This window comes from Solanum dulcamara, chromosome 5 (assembly GCF_947179165.1).
Source record: "Solanum dulcamara chromosome 5, daSolDulc1.2, whole genome shotgun sequence".
Taxonomy (NCBI): Eukaryota; Viridiplantae; Streptophyta; class Magnoliopsida; order Solanales; family Solanaceae; genus Solanum; species Solanum dulcamara.
Genome location: NC_077241.1, coordinates 70,819,837 through 70,847,820, shown reverse-complemented (window position 1 = coordinate 70,847,820; position 27,984 = coordinate 70,819,837). Strand labels below are relative to the sequence as shown.

Genomic DNA, 27,984 nt, shown 5'->3' with positions numbered 1-27,984 from the left:
GAAAATTTCCTTCATATACCAACGCACCCCAAGAGTTATTTCTTTTTCCCAGAGTTTCCCTTCCCAAAAGGATAAAGGGAAGAACAAACTAAGAGGCCTTTTAATTGTCATTATGACATCTACATAGCTAGTGAAAAAAATCTATAGCAGGAGGTTCTATTGTCTTTATGCCATCTACATAGCCAGTGAAATTATCAACTATAGTAGGAGGCTTGCATTAATGTAATTGTTTGGTCTACACATCCAAACTAATAACATTCCAGGACCATACACATTGTCCTCTTTTGGCAATCTTCTGTCTCTTATTCCTAGGAGCTCTTCCTCGACTAGCAAGGTTTTCTCGAAAAACTCTATTTATTAGTGTTTAGTTGCATCATTGAGTTTGAAACCCTGAACAGACTGACAATGAAAAGCTGGAGGAAGGTGAGGATGACGTCTAAGTCATCATTTTTTATTGCCTTTACACCATTTACAGCTAGTGAAAATGTCAACTTTTCTTCAAGCCCAGAAAATGCACATTGAACAAGTTGTCAATGCCAGTGACAGTTTTAGGCTATCTTTTGCACTTCATACTCATGAGATATTTTAAGAGGTGATTCCTTTGAGACGGGCCTCTCTTCAGACCAGAGCTCTAGATTCACTGTTCCGGTACCCCAATGCACCATACATTTGTATACTTGATCGATGTTGAACCGATTGACTAATCCCAGACCAAGACATTTATCAACAAGCATCCATTCACCTGAAAAAGAATTCAAGAGAAGGCATCAACATGATAACACTGGTTCAAACATTGCAACCCTGATTTTACTCATGAACACTGAAGAAATTATCACCATGGCAACAACCAAGGGTGTGGCCAGCAGTCAATGGAGTGGTAAAAAACGTGGAAGACTGTTGGTTCAAACCATAGTAGAGACGAAAAACACTAGGTGATTTGTTTCCATCTGCCTAAGCCTAAGAGATCAGAATTACCCATTCTTTTGTATTTGTCGGGACACCACCACAACAACAACAACAACAAACCCAGTATAATCCCATAATGTAGGGTCTGGGGAGGGTAGAGTGTACGCAGACCTAACCCCCACCTTGAAAGGTAGAGCGGTTGTTTCCGAAAGACCCTCGACTTTAAGAGAGGACAAGATAAAAGGTCAGATATGGGCAAACATATAGAAAACAAGATGAAAACAGGAATAACAAAAGGGAAAGTCGTGGTAGAGTGGTACGGAAAGAAGGAGGCATAACTACAATAAATAAATAAATAAATAAATAAGATAAGATAAGATAGATAAGACAGTCAAAGTACAACGGCGCCACAACTATAAACAGCAATACAATGCAGAAATCAAAAGGCAATAAACAATGAGCAGAACTACAACTACTATGGTGCAAAAGATGAATCACTTAGCCTTTAATCCTAATCTGAGTCCTCCACAAAGGAAATTATAGTGCGCTAATGCGCCTACTAATAGGGTAGGATAACGCGACTATGTACTAGCCTTCTACCCGAATGCGGGTCCTCCACACTCCTATCTAAGGTCATGTCCTCGGTAAGCTGTAACTGCGCTATGTCTTGTCTAATCACCTCTCCCCAATATTTCTTCGGCCTACCCCTACCTCTTCTGAAGCCATCCATGGCCAACCTCTCACACCTCCTCACTGGGGCATATGTGTCTCTCTTCTTCACATGCCCAAACCACCTAAGTCGCATTTCCCGCATCTTGTCTTCCACTGAGGCCACTCCTACCTTATCCCGAAATGCCTCGTTTCTAATCCTGTCGCTCCTGGTATGCCCACACATCCATCTCAACATTCTCATCTCGGCTACTTTCATCTTTTGGACGTGAGAGACCTTAATTGGCCAACACTCCGCCCCATATAACATAGCCGGTCTAACAACCACTTTGTAGAACTTGCCCTTAAGTTGTGGTGGCACCTTCTTGTCACAGAGCACCCCGGAAGCGAGCCTCCATTTCATCCACCCTGCCCCAATACGATGTGTGACATCGTCGTCAATCTCCCCGCTGCCTTGCATGATAGACCCCAGGTACTTGAAACTACCTTTCTTTTGGATGGCCTGGTCACCAAGCATAACTTCCGCGCCAACCTCATGGGGTGTCTCATTGAACTTGCACTCTAAGTACTCTGTCTTGGTTCTACTCAGCTTAAACCCTTTAGACTCCAAGGTGTGTCTCCAATCCTCCAGCTTAGCGTTAACTCCGCTACGAGACACCAGCGTTATAAAAAAAGATTACCGCAAAGGCAAAAGCAGAAACAGGCTAAATAGGTGAACATGCAAATAGATGATTGAAGAAAGCAACTCATATCAAACATTGCAGCTAAAACCCTTCATTCAAATTGATTTGAGTCTTCAGCATACATTCTGGAAAAGCATGTGTCCTTCAAATGTTAGCAGGAGATGCTTAGACATTTTACTTGTAGCTTTACTCTTTCCCTATTTGATAAATGACATTCTGGCAAGCTTCTAATCCCCACTTCTTAAGGTGTCTGAATAGGCCAAGGTAATGCATCTCCGTGTCCCTTTCAATATCTTCCTCCAGCTCTTACATGAAGTTTAAATAGATGAAACTGATGAAGAGGGAATAAGCATGAAGAAAGACCAAATGGGGAGAATATTTCTGAATTCCTGGAACAGGGAATGATAACAAGTTTCTTACTAGAAGTCTTGAACATCGACCGGTAACTCGTGCAATTTGTGCACTTTCCTTCATTTGGAATCTTCCCATAAATAGCTCCCAATTTGTGTTTTCCATTCTTCCAGTCCCGTCTCACTACTACTACCCTAAAGAAGCAAGACCTGGTGAATTCACTAGTCTTACTAAGGTACCATACTAATTCAAAATCTGGTCCAATCTCACATAAATTTACATATATTGACATGCCTATACCACAACCAAGTTCAGGCCATCCACTATAATCTACTTTTACTTCCTGCTATGCTTTTAGATAATTGAAATGGTTTGTGCAAAAAATGTATCCAAGGAAAACAGGTTTCCTCAGAGTAATATGAAAACAAAATATGTGAGGCAAAAAAAAAAAAAGCAGTCCAGGTGAGCAAGAGTAGAATGTACCCTTTGGGCGAACATCTCCTTCAAACACTTGTTCTCCAGATTCTGGCCAAAGTTCATGCTTGGACCCATTGATGGAGGTAAAGGACACATATGATTCCATTGGGTTCAGCAATGTGAACATTGGATGCACACGCAAGCACACAAGCCTACCAATACAATAAAATGTATTGAGATGCCAACAGCCATCAGAAATAAGAGGGAATGAATTAAATTGAGGCTCTAGACCATATAAAGGGGAGAGAGAGCATCTTTCAACCAGCTACTATGAACATGACCACAAACAAGAAAATTGACCCAAAAAATAATTCTTTTTGTTAAAACCTCATATGCAACTTGTAACAGGCTTTCAACGAAAAAATAATTTATGTTGAAAAACTAGGCATCACATTTTGGGACAACTCAAAAAGTAAGCTCAATTTTGGATAGAGCAATGCAGATTTCTTTTCAGTTAATAAGATAAGAAAATGTTAAGACAACTTAAGCAATCATTTGAATATAATCTAAATGGAATCTACATAACAAACTAAAATTGATGGAAAATACCAGGGCTTCCCATGGATTGGCCCAGACCATATTAGGTGATAAATAAGTCATATTGACAAAGTCTACAACTTCATTAGTAAATAGGACATGCAAAAGTTGTGATCTACGAGATTCCAAACCATACAGTACCAGTAAGCTATGTTGCTCGGACTCTCCAAAAATGTTGCCGCACCATGTCAGATCATGCAAAAATGCACTACTTTTTGAGAATACGACATGCACATGGCAACAATTTTGAAAAGCCCAGCAACATAGCCAGTAAGAAAATCAATATTTCAACAGGTGGTTATTAGAGATACTACAAGTAGTTTTCAATAATAAAATGTAGAATAGAACAGACCTAGAAAATCCTCCAGAACCAGCACCAACTCCACGAGCTACAATTCCAGAATCAATGCGGAAAACCTTGGAGTTGTCTTTTGGCATAGATATATATCGCTCCACAACTAATCCTCCACCTATATCACCTTCCAGCCTAAGAGACTCTGATTCTCCTTCCTGTTCCAGATCTAGTCTGTGAAAGAGGAAGAATTACAGTGAACAACAGAGACGAAAAAGTCCCCGTGTTGAAATATACAATAATGAAATCAAAACTCTAACTTTAGTACTAAAAAGAATACAACAACAACAACATACCCAATGAAATCCCACAAGTGGGGCCTGGAGAGGGTAGAGTGTACGCAGACCTTACCACTACCTCACAAAGATAGAGAGGCTGCTTCCGAAAGACCGTCAGCTCAAATGTATCAACCCCAAATAAGAGAAAAAAGTAATAGATATAGCATAGGCCATAACGGCTAAAATGAAGAGCAATATAAATTCTAGACAAAAACAATAGCAGCAGCAAAATAATGTGATAATCGAAAAGCAATAACAACACAACTATAATGGCACGACTAGTCCTATGACCAACCTTAAACAATCATAGGGAGGACAACATTCTATCCCTACTAGCCTTCTACCCTAATACGCGACTTCCACTCCTTTTTATCTAAGGTCATGTCCTCGGTGATATGAAGTTGCGTCATATCCTTTCTAATCACCTCTCCCGAATACCTTTTTGGTCTACCCCCACCCCTTCGCGTACTCCCTAAATCCAACCACTCGCACCTCCTAACTGGGACGTCGACACACCTCCTCTGCATATGCCCAAACCATCTCAGTCTCGTTTTTCTCATCTTGTCTGCCACAGAGGTCACTCCCACCTTCTCCCAAATAACCTCATTCCTAATCTTGTCGCTCCTAATATGTCCACACATCCATTTCAACATCCTCATCTCCGCAACATGCATCTTCTGAACATGTAAGTTCTTGACTGCTCAACACTCCACCCCATATAACAAAGACAGTTGAACCACCATTATGTAGAACTTACCTTTAAGTTTAGGTGGGTATCTTCTTATCACACAGTACTCCAGAGGCAAGCCTCTATTTCATTCAAGCAGACCCGATGAGATGTCCCTACTACTCTAGATGATAGACCTAAGATATTTAAAGCTTTCTCTCTTGGGAATAGGTTGAGTGGCAAGCCTCACTTCCATGTCCTCTTCATCCATCGCAACACCGAATTTGCACTTCAAGTATTCTGTTTTGGTCCTGCTCAATTTGAACCCTTTGGACTCTGGAGTTTGTCTCCAAACCTCCAACCTATCATTAACTCTGTCCCGTGTCTCATCAATCATCCGCAAATAGCATACACCATGGAACCTCCTCCTGAATAGACCATGTCAGCTCATCCATCACCAAGGCAAAAAGAAAAGTGTAGTCCCATCTCAACAGGAAAATGCTCCAAGTCACCTCCCATTGTTCTAACCTGAGTCTTGGCTCCATCATACATGTCTTTTATCGCCCTAATATACACCATCGGGACACCATTAGCCTCCAGACCTCCAGAGGACATCCCTCGAAACTGTCATAGGTCTTTTCAAGATCATTGAGCACCATATGAAGATCCCTCTTTCTTTCCCTATATTTCTCCATCAATCTCCGCATAAAATGAATTGCTTCGGTAGTCGACTGCCCCGGCATGAATCCAAACTGATTCTCTAAAATGGACACTCCTCTCCTCACCCTCATCTCCACCACTCTTTCCCAAATCTTCAGTGTGGCTTAGCAATTTGATACCCCTGTAATTATTATAGTTTTGGATAACACCTTTGTTCTTGTATAATGGAACCATTGTACTTCACCTCCATTCGTCGGGCATCTTAGCTATCTTCAAAATAACATTAAACAACCTAGTCAACTACTCTATACCTGCCGTGTCAGTGTTCTTCAAAAAATCCATCAGAATCACATCGGGCCCAATCGCACTCCCCCTTCTCATCCTACTAATAGCATGTCTAACCTCCTCAACCCTAAAACACATGCGGTACCCAAAATCCCGAAGACTACAAGAGCGCGCCAAATCACTTAGCACAATGTCTCTGTCCCTTTTTTCATTTAAGAATTTATAAAAGTAAGCTTGCCACATTTGCTTAACAGAGGTCTCGTCTACTAGCACTTAACCTTTCTCGTCTTTGATGCACTTCACTTGATCGAAGTCGTGAGCTTTTCTCTCTCGATTTTGCAAGCCTATACAATTTCTTATCCCTACCCTTTTGTCCTTTGTTCGACATATAAGCATTCAAAAATTGTCGTCTTAGCTCTCGTGATAACAAACTTTGCTTTTGTCTTCGCCGTCTTATAGATATCCTTAAGCCTCCACTTCTCATCCTCATCCACACACTCCAACCACTTCGTATAGGCAACCTTCTTAGCTTTCAGGTTGCCTTAAACTTCTCCATTCCACCACCAATCTCCTTGACGACCACCAAAGATTCCTCTCGATACCCCTAGTATCTCAGTAGCTTCTTTTCTAATGCAACCAGCAATCATGTCACACATTTGTTCACATCCCCGCTACTACTCCAACCCCCCAAACTAATCAAATTCTCCCCCATCTCCCGAGAAAGGGTAGGAGTCGGTCCTCCCCCATCTAATCATCGGTCGATCATAAATGATTTTCTTCCTCCTATCCCTCTTAATCTCCAAGTCCATCACAAAAGCCTATGTTGGGTAGTAACATTATCACTCGAAACAACCTTGCAATCTTAAAAAGGCCTGTATCACCCTTCCAAAGGAGTAAGTAATCTATTGAGTCTTAGCTACCGTGCTACCAAAGGTAACCAAGTGATTTTCCCTCTTCAAAAAACACGAGTTAGCTGTAACCAACTCAAAGGCAAAGCAAAATCCAAGAGTGAAGCCCCACCACCGTTCCTCTCCCCAAAACCAAAGCCTCCGTGGACATAATCAAACTCACTATAAATTGTACCGATATGACCATTGATATCTCGACCAATGAAAATCTTTTCGGTGCCCGATATACATCTCACTACCTCATCCAAATGCTCCCAAAAGAGCTTTTTGACTTCCTCATTCAGGCCCACACGAGGAACATAAGCACTAACAACGTTCACAATAAGCCTAGCGATAACTAGCTTAATTGTCATCATCCTATCACTGATCCTCTTAACCTCCACCACAAACTCCCTAAGATCTCCGTCAACTAGAATACCTACTTTATTTCTATCCCTTACACCTCCTGAGTACCACAATTTAAACCCGTCCACATCCCGAGTTGTGGTACCTACCCACCTAGTCTCCTGAACACAAGCTATATTAATCTCTCTTTTTAAGACTCTTCACTCTCTATGAACTTCCCTATAAGTGACCCTATGTTCCACGATCCAACTCTCAACTTAAGAAAACTCGTCCCCCTCTTACCACTATTTCCCCTCGCCACCGACCCCACTTGAAGACATGACCCTAGTTCACCATCAGTCCCCATAGCCACTAAATAGGATATGAACTACAAAGTGATATACTGAGAACAATTACAGTAAAAATGTAGAATACAGCAATCAAAAAGATACAAGCAACGAGATAATAGTAGACAGAATAATAAAATGTAGAATAGAGACAATGAACAATAACTAATAAGCAAATACAAGAAATCAAGAACAATAACAATAAGTGAAGAAAGAGAAAAGAAAATCAAGAACAACAATTGTAAGCAAAAAAGTCAAGAACAATAGGCTGCCAGAACTAACTCAAACTGATTGAGAAAGTATTATTAGAAGATGAACTGGTGCACAAGAAATCAAAAAGACAGAACCTGGAACAGAAGACAGTCACCGGAAAGACGTCGGCGTCAGCAGTGGCAGCGACGTGAGATCTGGAAACCCTTCACCGGAGAAAGATCGGAGAAAGATTCTGATCGGAACCCTGGATGTTGCCGAAAATGTTTGGACGTTGCCGGAATCTGCTGGAAGCTGTCGGAAATTGGTAGATCTAGTTCAGATCTTGACAGATCTATTTCGCCGGGAAAAGAAAGGAGACGAAAAACTCCTCCGAAAAAAATAAAGAAGAAGAATTTCACCGGAGAAGAAAGATCAATTTTGTTCCGTCATACTGTCACATACATTGAAGGATTAAGTTACATAGAGTAATGAATTGTTATAATTAATTAAAGAGGATCTGGAAACAATTGCAGCTCCGGCGAAGCTCCAAAGCTCCGGCAGTCAGATTCTCTCTCGATTTAATTTTGTTTTAAATCTTGAGAAATATTCAGATCTGTTCTATTCTTACTTCTAATTATTGTTATCATTTTGGGTCTTGGGTTTCCGGATCTGTTTCTTTTTGGTTGATTTAATTTTGTTCATTATGTTATTCTTCTGTTGAAATTCATTTTTCTCCATTATAGTTTATTATTTGTTGCTTCAATTTCTATTATTGTTCCACTGTCATTAATGTTTGGGCTGCTACCATTTTCTACCGTCGTTTCAAAACCCTAGAATTTGAATACTCAAAGGATCCGGGCTCCATTGGGGTCAGCTTCAACATTTGCACCCTTTTGGCTCAACAAGGAAAAGAGCAGAGAAGACACTTGAGTCCCATCCCAGATCCGCCGAAAAGGCTCTACTTCTTCTTCTCTTCTTCTTCTTCTTCTTCTTTAGTGTTGTTTTGCAGGTATAGCTGACCTCCAAGTTGACTGCAAGACTATATCATCGAGATAAAGCTTCAATTAATTTCTGGGTCTTGAAGATTTCGACGACAATCAGGTTCATTCCGACTGAAGTTGATACCTCCGGTTCTCATATCTTTTATCTTTTTCATATCTATTTTTTTGTTCATACACTTGTAGGTACATTTTGCTGACTTTAGACCTTTGAATAATCTATTTGAATAATTTATTAGCTCGCTCGCGTTTTCGTGGCTTTGGATAGTGATGGTAGACTAGGGTCATGTTCTCGCTTTGGGACGGGGACGGGGACGGGAATGGAGACGGGACCGAGGGTAAGGAGGGGTAAGTGGGTTAATGGAGTGTCTAAACTGAGAGTAGGTTCTTGGAACATTGGGACGTTAACGGGAAAGTCCATAGAGCTAGTTAAAATTCTAAAGAAAAGGAAGATTAATATAGCTTGTGTCCAAGAGACTAAATGGGTAGGCTCTAAAGCTAAGGAGGTAGACGGGTACAAGCTTTGGTTCTCTGGTAGATCGAAGTATAGGAATGTGGTAGGCATTTTAGTAGACAGTGATTTAAGGGACCAGGTTGTGGATGTTAGGAGAGTCACTGATAGGATGATGTTGATTAAGGTGGTCGTTGAAGGAATCACGTTGAACATTATTAGTGCTTATGCGCCGCAAGCGGGCTTAAGCAAGGAGGATAAGAAGCGCTTTTGGGAGGATTTGGATGAGTTAGTGGGAAGCACACCACCTACTGAGAAGCTTTTTGTAGGAGGGGATTTCAATGGGCACATTGGGTCTATTTCAGGAGGGTATGATGATGTGCATGGAGGCTTTGGCTTCAGGGACAGAAATGGATGAGGAGTTTCACTTTTGGATTTCGCAAGAGCTTTTGGGTTGGTGATAGCCAATTCGAGTTTCCCTAAGAAAGAGGACCACTTGATAACCTTCCGTAGTTCCGTGACTAAGACTCAGATAGATTATCTACTCCTTAGGAAGGATGATAAAGCTCTGTGCAAAGACTGTAAGGTCATTCCAATCGACAACCTTACAACCTGACCTAAGCTCTTGGTGATGGATTTAGGGATCAAGATGACGAGGGAGAAGAGGGTAGGGGATGACCGACCTAGGATCAGATGGGGGAGTTTGACCACGGCTAGTGCCCTAGAGATGGGAGAGAAATTGAAGGATATGGTAGTCTGGGATAGTAACGGGGATGCGAACAGTATGTGGGATAGGACAGCTAGTTGTATTAGGGTTGTAGCAATGGAAGTGTTGGGAGTCTCGACAGGTAGTCGTAGTCGACATCGAGGGGACTGGTGGTGGAATGGAGAAGTGCAAGGGAAGGTGGAAGCAAAGAAGATGGCGTATGCGAAGTTGATAGAAAGCAAGGATGAGGTGGAGAAGTGGACGAATGGGGAACTTTATAAGATAGCGAGGAAGGAGGCGAAATCGGCGATTTTGACGGAAAAAACGAAAGCTTTTGAACGTATTTATGCTGAACTAGAAAAGAAAGGCGGGGATAGGAAATTGTTCAGACTAGCCAGGGCGCGGGAGAGAAAGGCACGCGATGTGGATCAAGTGCAGTGCATTAAGGACGAGCATGAAAAAGTATTGGTAGACGAGACCCTCATTAAACAGAGATGGCAGTCCTACCTCCATAAACTCTTGAATGAAGAAGGGGACAAAGAGATTGTGTTGGGAGATTTGGAACATCCAGGGAGGCATCGTGATTTTGGGGGTTGCGGGAGTATTACAGTCGAGGAGGTTAAGGGTGTTGTTCGTAGGATGCGCTGGGGAAGAGAGACCGGACCTGACGAGGTTCCTGTGGAATTTTGGAAGAGCGCGAGCTCGCTAAGTTTGGAGTGGCTGACTAGGTTATTTAATGTCATCTTTAAGACGGCAATGATGCCCGAAGAATGGAGATCGAGCGTAATGATCCCTCTATACAAAAATAAGGGGGATGTCCAGAGTTGCAACAACTATAGAGGTATCAAGCTTCTAAGTCATACTATGAAAGTGTGGGAAAGAGTGGTAGAGATGAGGTAAGGAGAGACGTGTCTATTTCGGAAAACCACTTCGAATTTATGCCGGGACGCTCAACTACAGAAGCCATCCATCTTATGAGGAGACTGGTGGAGCAGTACAGGGAGAGGAAGAGGAACTTGCATATGGTATTCATCGACCTAGAAAAGGCCTATGATAAAGTGCCACGAGAGATACTATGGAGATGTTTGGAGGCTAAAGGTGTACCTGTGGCATACATTAGGGAGATCAAGGACATGTACGAGGGTGCCAAAACCAGGGTAAGGACAGTCGGAGGCGACTCAGAGCACTTTCCAGTTGCGATGGGGTTGCATCAAGGATCAGCTCTTAGTCCGTTTTTATTTGCCTTGGTGATGGATGGATTGACGTGACAAATTCAAGGTGAAGTGCCATGGTGTATACTTTTTCGCGAACGACATAGTCTTGATCGATGAGACTCGTAGCGGAGTCAACGCTAAGCTAGAGGATTGGAGACAGACCTTGGAGTCTAAAGGGTTTAAGCTGAGTAGGACCAAGACAGAGTACTTAGAGTGCAAGTTCAGTGAGACACCTCAGGAGGTTGGCGCTGAAGTTAGGCTTGGTGACCAGGCCATCCTAAAGAAAAGTAGTTTCAAGTATCTTGGATCTATTATGCAAGGCAGCGGGAGATTGACGATGATGTCACACATCGTATTGGGGTAGGGTGGATGAAATGGAGGCTCGCTTCTGGTGTGCTATGTGACAAGCAGGTGCCACCATAACTTAAAGGCAAGTTCTATAAAGTGGTGGTTAGACTGGCTATGTTATATGGGGCGGAGTGTTGGCCAGTTAAAGTATCTCACGTTCAAAAGATGAAAGTTGCTGAAATGAGAATGTTAAGATGGATGTGTAGTCATACCAGGAGCGACAAGATAAGAAAAGAGGCTCCTGGTTTGGGCACGTGAAGAGGAGAGACACAGATGCCCCAGTGCGGAGGTGTGAGAGGTTGGCCATGGATGGTTTCAGAAGAGGTAGGGGTAGGCCGAAGAAGTATTGGGGAGAGGTGATTAGACAAGACATGGCGCAGTTACAACTTACCGAGGACATGACATTAGAGAGGAGAGTGTGGAGGACCCACATTAGGGTAGAAGGCTAGTTCATAGTCTCGTTGTTCTTCCTTGTTAGTAGGCGTATTAGCGCATTATAATTCTTTGCAGTCTGTTTTCTATTACAATCTATTACTTTTTGTACCTTGATTGCTCTATTGTATCTGGGTTGCTTTCGTTATTTGCTTAGCTTTGAACTTTTTATCCTTATCTGACTTCTTTTATGATTTTACTGAGCCGAGGGTCTTTCGGAAACAGCCGTCCTACCTTGGTAGGAGTCAGGTCTGCGTACACTTTACCCTCCCCAGACCCCACATGTGAGATTTCACTGGGTTGTTGTTGTTGTTGTTATAGAGAGGGAAATAAGACCTTAGCTAGAGAGACAACTTGTGTTCGCCAGAGTAGAGATCGAAGAAGTTTGCTGGAGAAAGAGCAAGTTATCGGTGGAGCAAAAGAACCCGTTATCCGAAATGAAATTCCATAAATTATTACCATATAAGACCAAATTGAACTGCTCTATGAGATGGGGAAAACATGAAGTGCAAAAGCATAATCACACAAAAGCTTTTCGACGACGTCATATCTGATCAAGTTCTATCGTGCATTGGATACAATTTTTGAGAAATATATGCCCCTTTTTCAACGTGAAAAAAATCATCAATTTTCCAAGTCTCTTATTCATATCAATAACTAGAAACCATCACCCAACACTATCCTTCAAATCCATTTTCACTCAAAAATGATTAACATATCAGAAGCCAAACACTTGACCCTTCCTGATATTTGAAACAATACACCAATTCTCTAAAAAATGAGACTAAGGAAATTCACAAGAAGATATTTTCAAAAATTATAGTAATATCTCCTGGATTTGAGTCAAAAACAATCCAGATAATTTCATTACTTCAGGAAAGACACTCTCTGACGATTGATTTCCTCCATACAGGGAGCCGCTTGAGAAGTATAACGATCAAATAAATTGTTTGACAGACTAATCCTACAACTTTAAAAATTCTGGTTCGCTTTTCCCTGCTTCCAAATCAGTAATTCATTTCTAAGTATAAAAAAAAGGGCAGCCCGGTGCACTAAAGCTCCCGCTATGCGCAGGGTTCGGGGAAGGGCCCGACCACAAGGGTCTATTGTACTCAGCCTTACCTTGCATTTCTGCCAGAGGCTGTTTCCAAGGCTTGAACCCGTGACCTCCTGGTCACATGGCAGCAACTTTACCAGTTACTCCAAGACTCCCCTTCTTGCATAACTTTATATCAGGATCTAAGTATATCCAAAGAAAACTAAATTTCAGACCTAGTTTCCCTATGCCTTCCAGGATTTACAGAACCAAGTTTACCCTACAAGGCTGCAGGTTTTTGTCTTTCACATTTCAATGGGGAGTATAAAAGGAACTCCACCTTAGCCAGATTTCAGTTCAATCCCAACAACGGCTCCTTTTATATTATGTTCACTCATGCTTTTCATTGCTTTCACATTTTGGAGCCATTAAGTTTGACGTTCAGCTACACTTTCTTTCTTTCTTCTGGACCACAGGACATGCACAACTATCTATTAGGTGAGGGGATAAAGTCTCCTTTATAATTGAATCTCAAAAGATTTACCATTTTATCCAACGAAAATAGGAAACTTGAATTCACACATGCAGCATTTTCAGTTTTCCATTTTTGATCAATGAAGAATAAACATAGTATTGCTAGAACTAAAAGGGGCAGCCCGGTGCACTAAAGCTCCCGCTATGCGCGGGGTCCGGGGAAGGGCCTGACTAATTAATACTAATTACTTTCCTCTGTTACCAAATAGAAACTATTTGAAACATGCTACATAAGGAACTTCTTGTTTACTTACTCAATAACTGAATATTCCTCAGTACATCCAGCTGATCTGTATTCACAACCACTATATTCTTCGTACCCATTTATTTCCACCCGGCTATGAAGCCATTGAGTTCCTGTTACAAGGAAATAGATGAATAAGACGGTATAAATAATCAACGTTTCTTCTGATATCAATATTTTAATCAAGCTTATAGGTTTCCAAACATTAAGAAAACAGGGGAGAAATCTAGTTGGACAGAAATGCCAGTACAGATAAGAGAAAAAAAGATGAGAACTCAAACAGTAATGCTTTATATAGCAAAACAAAGGATAAAAATGTTTAACAATGAAAGGCTCTTTCACCAGATAGAAATATGGGAAGACCATTTCTCAACTCAAACCTTGTTGTATAAATAACCGAGGAAGGACAAGAGAAACACCGGTCAGATAGCGAAAGATTATAAGTTGATTAAACTGGTGCTAGTTTATAATGTAATCAAAATCTTAACTTGTTTGTTGTGGAAAAGATTCTAGAGAAACGAATTGTTGGTAGTATAAAAAACAATAAGTGAGCATGTGTAGTTTAGATTTTGATTAAATTATCATTTCGGACTAGTGGACGACTTAAAGAACTTCCCATGATATTTAACTTGACCTATTTAAGTAGTGTCCAAACACTTTTCAGTGAACAGATCCACTAATGAACATATGAATAAGCTTGATGAATACCAGCAAAAACGCAAAGAAAGTGAAAGGTTATCGAATTACTGAAGAAAAAAGAACTAAGGAGCTCATAATACCTGAAGGAATATGGTCCATAGAAAGGATTCTACCACCTATCCAAGGGACCACTTTCAGCTCCCAATCACCACTCTTCAGAACAACTGGGGTCCTTGAAAGTTCTACTCCTTTATGTCCAGAGACAGTTTCCACGTCTGGTATACGTTTAGCACTTTCTGAAATTAATTTACAACATGGAAACAAAACTTTCTTTAAGTTTTAAAACAAAAGAAAACTGCACCGAAAGAAGTTGAACTGAAAAGGATAAGATTTCCTAGAATAGGTAGACATATAAAACAGACAATATAAGTAAAGAACCCCAATTATTCTGCAAATCTGTGAGTGTGATTATTGGAAAACCAGCTGCTTAGTTCTCGTTGATAGAGAACACATGCATTCAACAGATGATAGAGGTCCCAAGTAGCGGTTTCAAAATAAATCCTCACACAACTCAGGCCTCATCACCCTGAAAAACATGAAAAATGGAAGACCTGCAAAAGATTTCCCTTGAATCCTCCTTCAAACCCCCCATGTTTTCAAGATTTACTATTCAAGGCTGATGCAGCAATCACTCAATCTATCTGATTACCAACAGCAGCAGCCAGAACAGACGTAGAATTTCGGATCAGAAATTAAAATGTTTTTTAATAAGTGAGACATTAAATATGTACCGTAAAGTTGGTAGTCATTTCAGGCATCTATGAGTGATACATTAAAAGAATTTGGAAAATCCTTACCAAATAATGTTTTTAGATGTAACTGGAACCTAATGATTGTTTCAGATCATCTCTTTTTCTTATACCTAAATATAGAATTCTAATAAAAGCAGCAACATTGTGGCATTCTATTGTGCATCTGCATACAGCACGGACGAAGCACCACAAATGGGTGATGCCAGTGTTGACATTAAAGAATTATAATAAAAGTTCTAGGACATGCTTTTTGTGTTGAACAGAAACAACAGAAAGCGTTCAGTGGGAGCAGGTGTCTGGTATGGGTACTACTTTTAAACAGCGCTGTGCAAGTCCAACAAAGAGTTGTGCAGTAAGTTAGAGAGAGAACAAAAGATTACAAAAAAGTGAAGCTGGACGAGTGGAAGAGCTGGTTTACCGAGACGATTTCTGTACTTCTCTTCACTTTCAGAAACCAAATTTGATACATCAGTTTCTGATGGCATTGCTAATAGTATAATCTCTCCATCGGAACCCCAAGCATCAAGCTGGATAAGGACATCCATAGCAAACAAACTTCAATTAAACACGTCTGTCTTAAATGGTCTCTCTCTTTTTCCTAAAGCTAAATATATGTGAGGAAGGAGGAAACATACCATAGCACCTTTACCCAGCAATATCACAACATGCAATCGGCGATTTGGCCTTCTCCAATTTCCTTCTGTTTTGGAGACTTGCACAGTAACAACAGAAGACTGAAGCTCAGCAACATATGTAGTCAAAAGATATCCACCTTGGCTATATTCATATCCATCACCATCATCTTCGAAAAGAAGACCTTCAGCTTTACCTGAAATTGCAAAATTATGGGTGATGCTGACTGCTGTAGCTGCTAAAGAACTCTCTTTCCACATACAGGAGAAAGAAAAAGAGTCTCGGAGAATTTTAAAGTCTTTCTCTTGGCTTGATTCAACACCAATTCCCTCAATCTCAGTGCACTCTTCCCATTATCCCCCAAATTCCACCAGTGTCCTAGCTCTATCATTCTGATTCAGGATAACTTATCCTACAACGTCCCGCAAAAAAAAAAAACATTCTTCCTAGCCCTACTTCTCTAACTTTATTGAATTTTACAGAATTAAGAACCGTCATCTCATGATAAATTGATAATTTCATGAATCCTTCCCTTTTATCAAGTAAAATAACTTTTAATCTCTTTCTTTTTGTTCAATAAGTCTTTTGATTGATCTTTCTATGTGTTATTCATATTCTGAAATGCAACTTCAAAAATTTGGAACACTTTTGAGGTTTCCTCTAAATCTAGTTTTATATTCTAACGGCATTAAGAATTTGTATTCTAAAATGAATTAATTAGTTTAATTAGAAAACTTAGTTGACTTTGGCACTCAAGAAATGAAATAGGACAAATTGGGATGGAAAAAGTAAGATGAGATTCCTGATAATAGCTAAACCTAGTTAACCATAATTTACCCGGAAAAAATTTGGGAGTAGACTATATTACTATGACTTAAAAGATAGAAATTTACCATTTTCATCCAAGGCAATGAGTAATGTTAAATCATCACTAGGATTAGCTTGACCCACATGCTGATAAAGTGGACCGACAGGGATGATTGATCCACCACGCAAATATAGTGCAGGTAAATCCTAAAAAATTGAAAGAAGTAAAAACAGAGATAATCAAAATCAAATTAAAATAGTGATAATGTGAGTGCTAAATCCAGTTCCCAAGTATAAATACCGGATGTGAATCGTCAAAATCAAAACTCAACCAAATGCCTCGTGGTAGTTTGTGATGAACTGTACCCAATTCCTCATCACGCTGAGTGCTGCTCAAGTACAACATGAGTTAGTATATGCATACACATGACAGATTAAGCCATTCACATTGATCCATAAATATGGAAATAAGCAGCCAAACAAAGTAAATATTGATCAGGTTAGGCTAAATGAACCAACTTTCTCCATCTGAAGTCTCAATTCTCAACTGCATAATAAAGAAATTAGCTAGCAATATCTCGTTCACACTTCTAGATCAGTCACCTCTATGCATGCCAATTGCCTAGTGAATATGAGGTGCTTGAAGGAGGTCATGTGGGAAGTGAAATTTGAACATTAAATCACTTGATCATTGGTTGATAAGCAAATCTATGAAATAGATAACAGACCATGTTGCTTAGACAAGGATAATTGTTGCCTTATTATATGGAGATCCTTGTATAGTCAAGGTGGTGTAAGGTATCTAGCAGTCTGATTTTGAGACAAAATCCAACCAGACGCATGAAAGAAAGGGGTTTTGCATGATAGAGTTAGTATCGTCTCTAAAACCTGATACCAGACAACTAATAAAAGAAATTGTCTGTTAGGCTTATAGTTGTTGGAACAAAAAGTAGACCACAAGAGCCTGTTATATACAACATAGTTGAATATGTAATATCCTAACTGTTTCCTAACCATAATAAGGGCCGACCTTTCTTTTTATCTCTTCTGATAACATTTGCATAGCCACCTACTGGAACAGGCAAAAAAGTTTGGTTTTCCCTTAATCTACTTTATGGATTAAAATGACAAACAAAAAGATATGCCACCTATGAAGTTGACTGATAGACTTTGAGGAATATTAGCAATGGGTATATTGTAGAATGCAAACAAAGGAAACCACCTATGCAGAATTCTACAGTCACCTATTACTGCATCTGTGAAGAAAAAAGAATTAAACCTTGCATATATAAGAATTGGTCCCAGCAAAAACGAGTTCTCAAGTTTCCTCAACTCAGGGTCTATTGGATCTGCAAGAGTAAGCAACAGATTACTACAAAATTGATGTTGTTCATTTTAACAGTAATAGATTTGATACTATTGATATGGAAAGTAATCAAAAGAAACAAATGATCAAAAAGAAACCAAAATCCTCAAATAGAAATGTCTAATTTGTAATTCTCAGATTAAGTAACTTGCACAAAGGCCACAACCATAGACCAACCTTTCGATTTTTGGGCATTACAGAAACAAATGAGAAATTCCTAAAAAAGACAACTAACATTTGAAAACTCCATTCAAATGATTAACCTGCCAAAACTCCATAAAACCTATATAATTTGACTATCTTGTCCAATATCAGTCATGCTTTCATGAACATTTATTGTGGAGCTAAATAAATTTTGAGTTATGAGAAATTTACCAGCGAAAAAGATAGGAGCAGCCACCGGAGTACCCCTCGTGTGTGCTAAGTAAAAGAGAGTGTAAATGTGCGGTAAAAGACGGTAGCGCCGCTCCAATGCCAAGCGGCAAACTTCCTCGCACTGTTAAGATGTAAGGTCCCAAGTCAAATCAGAAATTCTACATACAGAGAAGACGTGAAAAAGTATACTATTATTCTAGTTAGTTATCTTGAAGACACTTAAAGAAACTAGAGTAATCCAGTGTGCACAATTTAGCTATATCAAAATATATCGTCTTCATCAATTTCCTTGAGTGAACATGACAAAAGGGAGATCACCCATCCACAAGGGGAATGTCAACAAAAAAGAGTGCTATTAGCACAACTACACCAATCATCAACCCATACTTCAGTAAAATGAGATAAACAGAAACTGAAGTATATCAGGAGCAGAGAGTACATCCGCAATCAATAATGTGTCCTCTTTCTTTTTTTAAGATACCATTCAACGAGATGAAGAGATGGAACTCTTGACAAAACCATCTAAAAAGCAATGGTTAACTATTCAAACGTACATACAGTTATAAATTCACTTTTCTCCAAGAACCAACATACTAAACTTGCATCAAAAGTGTAAGAACTAATGCAAATAAAATGGCTATCTTACCCCATTTAAATGGAACGCAATTCAATATTTACAAATGGTGTATCAAATCCGTTAGGGTGATTGTACGGATTTGTATCTCCAGAGTTAATAATTGGGATTTGTTCCTCCAGACTCTAGAGTGATCGCCGGTTATTTGTATATTTAATTACTTAGAGATGTCCTAGAAAAGAATTTCATATAACTAAGTGAGAAGAATCGTAATCATCCATGCAATCAAATGCATAACGAAATCACATTTCTCTACATGGTATCCAGATAATACATGTGAATTACAATCGTATCATTGTCATGAGACTGGTCTTATAAAATCTACATGTTTGAAGCTTCAGAATAAGGATAAGAATATTTGAGACTTGATTAACCATTGAAATTATAACAGACATTGAGAGAGTGCATGCACATGAGGAAATGAATGAGTATAACTTGAAAACTTAAACTCCCATCAGGGACCAGGTTACACTCTGAAACATATGCAGAACTTTGATATTTTTTGAGAATGAAACATAAGCAGAACTTTGATATTTGACATAATCAAATGGGATCTTTCAGACCAAACCACGGGATATGACAGACATAAATAAGTCATTTGACTAAACAGAACTTGCAAAATTGTTGACTACTCAAAATTATAGAAAAGAAGTAGACCTCCTCCCCAAATGACCAAGGCTCATGATCATTTGTGTCAGCCTCCGAATGCGCACGGCAAAAGGGTAACAGGGAACCAACACCCATCCACCTCCCAAACATCTGAGGAGTTGCGTTTCCAGCAAAGCCGCCTATATCTGGTCCTGTAAGTGGCTGACCACTGAGCCCCTGAATATAAAGTTGCCCTCATCAGAAGAGTGCAATGCATCAACCCAGTACAATGCGAAATCAAACTGATATATATATAAGCAATCAATACCTGTTGCTCGTAAAGAATACATACATAATACACATGTACAACACACACACACACACACACACACACACACACACACACACACACACACGGCCTGGAAATTAATTGTGCGAAATTTGACTATAATAAAGAGCGAAACAGATTTACGTCCTGTCATGTAACAATAAATGTCATGATTTCTTAACAGAAAATAGGGAAAAAATGAAACCAATATACATTGGTTGACATACTAATTTTAAGTACTAAATAAAGAATCTATGATAGGGCAATATGGCGTGTACCATCTTTGCATTGACATAACCATGTCCTAATTAGTAGCACAGAGATAGAACGAGACAGGAATCAGATACTAATATCAAGCAACTTTTTTGTAACCATAATCTACCATAGAAAAACACATAAAAGACATCTCTCATGGATACTTTATCTACTTTAAAATTCTTCGATAAAAAGCAAGCAGTTCATTGACTAAGGTCTAAGAGAACATCAAAACACACTACTAATTGTCCTATCCTCTTAGCAAACTTCATCGTTTTTATAATTGATTTAGGGTGAGTCAAACAGAAAATATTGAAGACTCCTTAGTAGATCCTTCGTAACTTCTTAAAAAAATTAGTTGAAGCATGCTAAGATGCAAAAAGAAGTGACCTGTTGGAGTCTGCTTAATCAAAATGAGTCATATTAACAAAATTAAATAAAAACAACAAATAGATATTATTGGATTAGTGTCAGACACGGGTACAAGGGGTGCCTGTCTGGTGGCAGGCGGTCAGCGCAAAACTCGAATAAAACTCGTAAAACACATGTGATTAATAAGATGCTGCTAGAACGAAACCTCCAAAAGGTTTCAGTTCCCTATTAGGAATAAAATAATTCAAATGGGAAAAGCCTGCATCTGACATAAACTTAGAGACATAGGTGATTATACTTAGCTACTAACCAGTTGAAGAACCATGGGGATACTCATATGCAAGTGCTCCCACGTAGAAAGGTTATCCCCTGTCCATGTAGCAGCATACCTCTGGCTACCTACAAACCCAGCCCGTGTGAGAACAAAAGGGCGTTTATTTCCATTAGCTAGCTTCATTCCTTCATAGGTTGATCTTGCCATGAGCATGCCATAAACCTTAAAAGGCAGTCAAGTCAATTTATAAGCATATGACATTATTAAGGTAACGGAGCAGGGGTATCAAACTCTCCAGCACAGAGCTTCTATAATCTTTTCACATTCAACTTGCACAGAAAGCTACAGCAGGAAAAGTAGGCATACATTGTGATAGTATGAATGATTCTGGCAACCTCCAAATTCAGGATCTCCCCTGTGAATATTGCTTTCCGGCATTGTCTTTGTTACTGTCTGCAACAAAAAAAAGACTCAGATGAAAAAAAGCAGTGCAACATCATAAGTTTTTTGAAGTTCTATAATCCACCTTAAAAATAGCTGGTTCATTCATGTCATTCCATATACCATCCACACCATTGGAAATGAAATCTTTAACTAGGTTAGCCCACCATGATCGGGCATTCGATTGAGTGAAATCCGGAAACACACAAGGTCCAGGCCACACGTCACCTAAAGATGGAGATAAAAATATGAAAAATCTGAAAAATGTATACAAACAATAAAATTAAAAAAAAGGTTTAAACTGCAGGATAAACACATACCAATATAAGGCCTCCCATCTGCTGTTTGAACCCATACATCTGCTTCAGAACCACTATCAAAAGCAAAATATCCCTTTTCATACTTAATCCCTGGATCAAGCATCCAGATTGCTTTGAAACCTGATTGACGAAGTTCTTCCACAAGGGACTTTGGATCTGGAAAACGCTCCTGACAACATGTCCAAAAAAATTTATAAGATGTGTCAATTTTGACATTGGTAACAAAAAGCATTCACCTTAGTTATCATAACTTGATAAAAATGAGAAAGAGGAAACTATCTAATGCAAATGAAGTACAACCTGTTTAATATCATATACCAAAAACAAGCATTTCCATAGATCAAACACTCTCAAAAATTAATTTAGATAAGGACACTGAAATTCATAAATTATGTTTATTTGTGAATATTAATATTGCAAAAAAAGTGCAAAGAATCGAGAAGGGGAGAGAAGCATCCAGCTGTAAACTTCCCAGGAAAGTTAAATACTCAATGCTTCCCAGATAACTGGACAGTAGGAAATATGACATAGTTTACAACTTTGAGTAGCTTGCAGTCCCAAGAATGTCAAGCTAAGGTGATAGAAGAGAAGAAGATTCTCCTCATGGAGTTTCAAGGAGAAGAAACAATAATACTTTTCACAATTACCTGCTTTATGCATTATTCCTTTTTAGATAGATAGAAATTTTATCAACAGAAACCAAATGAAATATATGGGTTGGAGGTGAGAGTTTTTGCTATTACATATACAAAGGAAATATTAGCAAGCAATCCTCTCCAGTCTAAGTGCCTATAAGTTAATGTCAGGTCATGAACAAATAATGTCAATTGGCAGGAGATGAAAATTTTGATCAACGTCTGACAAATAGATCATTGACTTGGACTAACTGGCTGTAGAATCAACAATATCAGGATTAAGTAGTAAGATCGTGCCTTATCAAATGTAAAACATCGAAAACCATGCATGTAGTCAATGTCCATCCATATGACATCACAAGGAATCTTCTTCTCCCGAAAGGTCCTTGCAATCTGCATGAAGTAAGACACAATGAAATATAAGATTAGAAGACCAAATGTATATTGTAACACCCCACCTTAAGATAAGAAATCCACATCGGCAAAAAACACAGGAGAGATGTTGGGTTTATGAGTAAGCAGACCTTACCTACTAGTGACGCGTTTTAAAGCCGTGCGGGCCTAGACCCAAAGAGGACAATATCACTAGCGGGATGGGACGTTACACATACCTATAGGACGTAGAAAAATAGGGGGGGGGGGGGGGGGGTAGGGGGACAAAGCTTTACGTAAGTGGAGGATAAGAAAAGACGAATGGATTCTAGCTTTGAAATAAGGACAAAATTAAGACAAATGGATTCAAGCTTTGAAATAAGGACAAAATTAAAGCGCTGAGTAATAATGAAATATTAGAAGATTCTCCCTACTCGCCCCCCCCCCCCCCCCCTAAACCCCCACAACCCAAGTAATGGAGAGAAAAGAAGAGGATGAGAAAATCAGCAATAGTTGCTGGCAAAGGAAGAGAGACAAAAGGAAGAAGGTAAAGTGAATCTGGGTAGCCAAACTAAAGCAACAAGGTAAATAAAAATGCAAAACAAGCACTATGAGGAGAGCAATAGACTACTTCACATTAAGAAATGACCATACCTCTAGAACACGAGCATCAGGCACATAGCTCCATCGGCATTGGTGATAACCCAAGGACCACTTTGGAGGCATAAACACAGTTCCTGAGTTCAAATTATGTTTACTTCAAACAAAGTAGTACGATAAATGGGGAAAGTGAAAGCGCTGTGCTGGTTGGGAGGAATGGAATAAAGATTTTTCAAATTAGAATTAAGAAGATTCTTTATTTTGAGCTTAAATATCCATAAGAATGAAGCAATAGGCTTAAAGGAGCTTCTCATAATATGAAAACTGAAATGTATGAAAAAACATTTTTACAAATGCAGTAAGTTGAGTATTATCGAAAGAAAATGACACATTCTGAGGTCCGGAGAAAGCAGCAGCAGAATCAAAATACAGGTTTAATGAAATCTCTCATTACATAAGATGCATCAGAAACCATTTAAAAAACTGTCGAACAGAATTCAATTACTTTGTAATTATATACTTAGACTAAGACCTGAGAATAGGACTTTCCACACTTAGTTACAAAATACAAATGAACGTCATAAGACCGAAGTGAAAGATACCTCTCCTGGCCACTACTTTCTACTCAGAAATAAGAAATTATTTTAAAGAAGAGATTGTATATCCCTGAGAAAATGAAGTGTAATAGTGTAAAAACTTACCGATTGCATGAGAGAGGGATACAAGAACATCAATTGGTGAAGGAAATGGGCCAAATGTAATAACAGGATAAGATTGTCGACTGATAAATCTTATACTGGATTCTTGTCGCAAGTCAATCTGCTCAAATGATAACAATCATTCAGTGACACATCAATTGTATTTTAGTACAAAAACACAGACACAAAACACATACAAGTGCTTGAATGTGTTAGGAATTAGAGTAGCTATACCTCACAGCGATGTGTTGTATCTGCCAGAACTCCAAGTGTCTCTCCACTGGGAAGAACAGCAAGCACCCACGGGTGTGATTGATACAAGGAGGTAGTTCCGGGACCATAACCCCATGCATCAGTATTCCATGTCAAAATCTGAAATTAATAAAATTAAATCTGGAGGTGTTTTAACTCTGTTAACCACTTTCATCTTGTGATTTGCTCTTGGAAGGTCAAGTTTCTTCATAGGTCCTTTTTTACTGGTCTTCATAGGTCTTTCTTATCATGCTTTATTCCCATTATTAAAGGGACCAACACCTTAAACTTTGGTTCTTTAATTTTGCTAAGCACCAAATGATCACAAATAAATGCAATTGTTTGATTTATGTTTCATCACCTGTTCCAAAATCAACACTACTGACCAGTTTATTAGCAAGCTGTACACTGCTGCTGATTGTTCACCTTAGGCTCTTTCCAGAAGTTCATTTATTATGTGTTATAGACCGCAGAACTTGAACTTCTTTTCCAATTAATTCAAGGACTGTGTCAAAGGCGAGTGAAGCTCTTCCAAGATGTGCAGTATGTATGGTCTGTCGTTACATGATCTCATAGTCTTGGGCAAAATTAAAATTTCAACCCCATAGTCCCCAATGTATATAACAACTCCGCATGTGCGAGCTTGCTCACATTGCTGGTCACGAACCTAGATAAAGGAGGAGGATTGAGGTAGGCTGGAAGCCAACATAAGCAACCTATTCTTGATAAATCTTCACAAAGACCACACCTTGTTAGAGACTAAGACCTAGTTGTTGTATAGTCAAAAGGATCCGGGGAAAGAATAGGGAAGGTTACTTCACTATATATTTTATCAAGTAACATACATGTTAGGAGCGGAGCTACCCTTTGCGTCCGCAGTGCAAGGCTACAATAAACAGTTTTTTGCAGATATATCATGAGTTCAGACTGGTAGCAAGGGAATATCTAGGTGGACGGTTATGGGTTCATGTAAACCCATGCTCCTTTCCTTAGATTACGTATAATAATGTTATAATTTTATAAAATTACTTCAATGTATATGTGTGTATACCTAAGCTCAAAGTGTCCTATGGTGCAATAATTATTGGGTGCACCTCTATAAGTGAAGTTGGTGGTGCAAATTCCATGCATATCTTGTTATTTTTTCCTTTCTTTTTTGGGAAATTTTCAGATATGGCAAACCTTTTAAGCATAATTACTCCATATGGGTATAATTTCCCTAATTACTTATAATGGCAAACATAAATTTGTCATTATACAAATGTTGAAGCGAATTATACAAACGTTATACCCACGAATTATTTGTCTACCGAAATATACAAACATTGGTATACATATGTTTTTGTATATCTGGCAAGCGAGATTGAGAGAGAGGCGAGCGATATAGAGAGAGGGAGGAGAGAGGCGGGCGAGAGTCGAATTGTATATGTATATCTGTCGAATTGTATATGTATATTTCCCAAAAATTTGTATATATGTAACTGGTATACATATGTATTTGTATATCTGACAAGCGAGATTGAGAGAGAGGTGGAGAGAGGCGAGCGAGATCGAGAGAGGGAGGAGAGACGCGAGCAAGATCGAGAGACGGAGGAGAGAGGCGATCGAGATCGAGAGAGGGAGGAGAGAGGCGAGCGAGATCGAGAGAAGGAGGAGAGAGGCAAATTGTATATGTATATTTGTCAGAAAATTGTATAATGGTAACTGATATACATATATATTGTATATCTGGCAGCGAGATTTGCCATACCGCGTAAATATGTTTGCTGCGAGCCGTAATTATTTTAAACTATATCCTAAACGCGTAATATAGTAGTAAGATTTGCCATACTGCGTAATTTTCCCTTCTTTTTTTAGAATTGGGCCCAAATGTACTTTTCTTTTTACTTCTTTCTTTATTTGATTTTTATTCTTTCAAAATAAAAATTTTGACAGAATAGAATCTCGATTCTAGTTTTGTCTCCGTACAATTTTATATTATGTAAACAAATGTACATATTAAAACTAGTGGCAGTGAACAATGTAGCATAGTCAAATAGCTCAACTGATCCCAACATTTTCGGGTTTCGACATGGAGTAAGATATATATGAGAAAATCATTAAAATTGTAAAAAGAAAATTTTGATCCTATAATTTCAAAAGTGTAATGAGTTAATAGTAAGAACCTAAAGGTAAATCAGTTAAATATAAATTCTAGATCCGCCTCTTCATAATAGTGCACCCATCCAATTTAAATCCTGGCTCCGACGGCAGTGTCATCTACGTTTCATCTTGAGGAAGTAGCTTTTGACTGATCTTCGTATTGATGATAGTTGCTATCTATAAACATGAGTCCTTGTAAAATTCTTTTTCTTATTGCCTATAATTCATAAAATATGGAGAAACTAGAACTAGATAAGGTAGAAGAGCATATAGAGTATATCTTGATCAACAAAATTATATTTGAAACTCACCCTTTTCCCCGTTCGTTCGAGCTGACCACTAACCTCCCCAGATCCATAGAATGAGGTACCTGGTGGAAGCTTAATTGAAGTAGAAATAATCTTGATCAATAACATAGTCAGAAAAAATTAACAATTAACATGAAGAAAAGATGCACTGAACCACCAGGGCCTGAAAGTGTTACCTCAATATTAACAATTTGTTGTCCCATGACACATTCAAAAGAAGGAATATATAATGGAACTTTATGTATAGACATTATCAGTGTCTCCCTAACTTTTGGATCAACAAAGGAAAAACTCGGAAATGCTGCATTTCTATCATCTGCAGAGCAATCAAAACGAAAGACTCCTTCCTCCAAAATAGATTCAAAAATCATGTTCCCAGTTCTGGCATCTGACATTGCAGTTGTACCGTCTATTCCATCCATCTTCGACACAACAAAATTTGCACCAGTAAACCTCTTATTAACACTCCTCCCTCTACATTCGAAATAGTAGAATCAGCATTTGTCACAACATGTACTTTCATAGATGATCATTCAATCCAGTCATCTCAATTTGGAAACACGGGACCAATGAAATTCACGAAAACTACACCACTTTGATCACACCCAAAAGTGAAACGCAGAAACTCAATCAAGTTCTAAGAAACGCATACCAATGATTTCAATTCTATTCAATCAAGAACAAATTTGATCAACACTACTGACAAAGTGAAGTGAATTAAAAATTCAAGTATTGATACACAAACATTTTTTTAACCAAAAAGAGTAAAACCGACCTGACTAAACGATGAAGGGAAGTGAGCACATTAACACAATGCAAGTGCTTTGGTTTCTTCTTCTTCTTCAAATACCCATTTGAAACCCTAACATTGGCAAAGCAAAGAGTAATGGAGTGACATTTTAGTGATATAATAGTGCTATTTGGAAACTGTAGTTTGTCCATATATGGGTTCCTCAATAACATTTAATTTATTTAGTACTAATATATATATACATCCAAATAAAAAAAATCTTTAAAAATATAATTAATATGTGAATGATTGATTGAATTCATATTATAATTGTTGAGCACTTTTGGACACATGAGTGGTGGTAGTTTTTTGTCCATTTGTGAAGGCATCATTTCAGTCAGGGGCAGACCCACCTTATGTCGAGGGTTCATTCGAACCTTCTTTGACGGAAAGTTATACTATTTATATATAGTTAAAATAATTTTTTATATATATAAAGTAGATGTCGAACCCCCTTCGACTAGTTCGTGTGTCTAGTTATTTAAATTTTGAACCCCCTTATTTAAAATCTTGGATTCGCCATTGATTTCAGCCTTCACACGACTAGTTATTTCACGGTCCATTAATCATGGATTTGTTTGGCTTGATATAAGTAGGCGTTTGAGCATAGATATTTTTAAAAAAATATATAATTTTGTGGTCAATTAAATACATACGTTGTTTTAAATATCTTGAATATTTGTCATATGAACAAAAGTTAGAATTGATGGACAACATACCTAAGTTTTATGTTTTACCTATAAG

General features: G+C 38.7%; 1 protein-coding gene across 2 annotated transcripts; it reads right to left on the bottom strand.

The window, feature by feature from the left end:
- Positions 1-98: 98 nt before the first annotated feature.
- Positions 99-27,412, bottom strand: LOC129889571 (uncharacterized). 2 transcript variants are annotated; one of them, XM_055964932.1, is made up of 23 exons: positions 27,226-27,412; positions 26,627-26,924; positions 26,454-26,522; positions 23,983-24,120; positions 23,752-23,869; positions 23,105-23,187; positions 22,376-22,471; positions 21,444-21,612; positions 21,209-21,351; positions 21,049-21,135; positions 20,719-20,904; positions 19,523-19,690; positions 18,232-18,352; positions 17,770-17,839; positions 16,792-16,879; positions 16,577-16,697; positions 15,686-15,879; positions 15,469-15,577; positions 14,379-14,534; positions 13,610-13,712; positions 3,976-4,149; positions 3,093-3,238; positions 99-742 (listed from the first exon to the last, which is right to left on the bottom strand). In XM_055964932.1, exons 1-23 carry the CDS (start codon positions 27,390-27,392, stop codon positions 549-551), a joined length of 3,198 nt encoding a protein of 1,065 aa, XP_055820907.1. In that variant the 5' UTR covers positions 27,393-27,412; the 3' UTR covers positions 99-548. The 2 variants fall into 2 exon arrangements, with proteins under 2 accessions (XP_055820907.1, XP_055820908.1); XM_055964933.1 differs by lacking the exons at positions 99-742; positions 3,093-3,238 and adding an exon at positions 7,792-7,948 and having other exon boundaries at positions 4,026-4,149.
- Between the last annotated feature and the right edge of the window lie 572 nt (positions 27,413-27,984).

Excerpts from the sequence above, each read along its gene's own strand:
- LOC129889571 (XM_055964932.1), bottom strand. The coding sequence starts at position 27,392 with ATGGACAAACTACAGTTTCCAAATAGCACTATTATATCACTAAAATGT. Across the intron at positions 16,880-17,769 it reads CCAATTCTTATATATGCAAG|CACTCAGCGTGATGAGGAAT; the intron begins GTTTAATTCTTT and ends GTACTTGAGCAG. Across the intron at positions 14,535-15,468 it reads GAAGTACAGAAATCGTCTCG|AAAGTGCTAAACGTATACCA; the intron begins GTAAACCAGCTC and ends AATTAATTTCAG.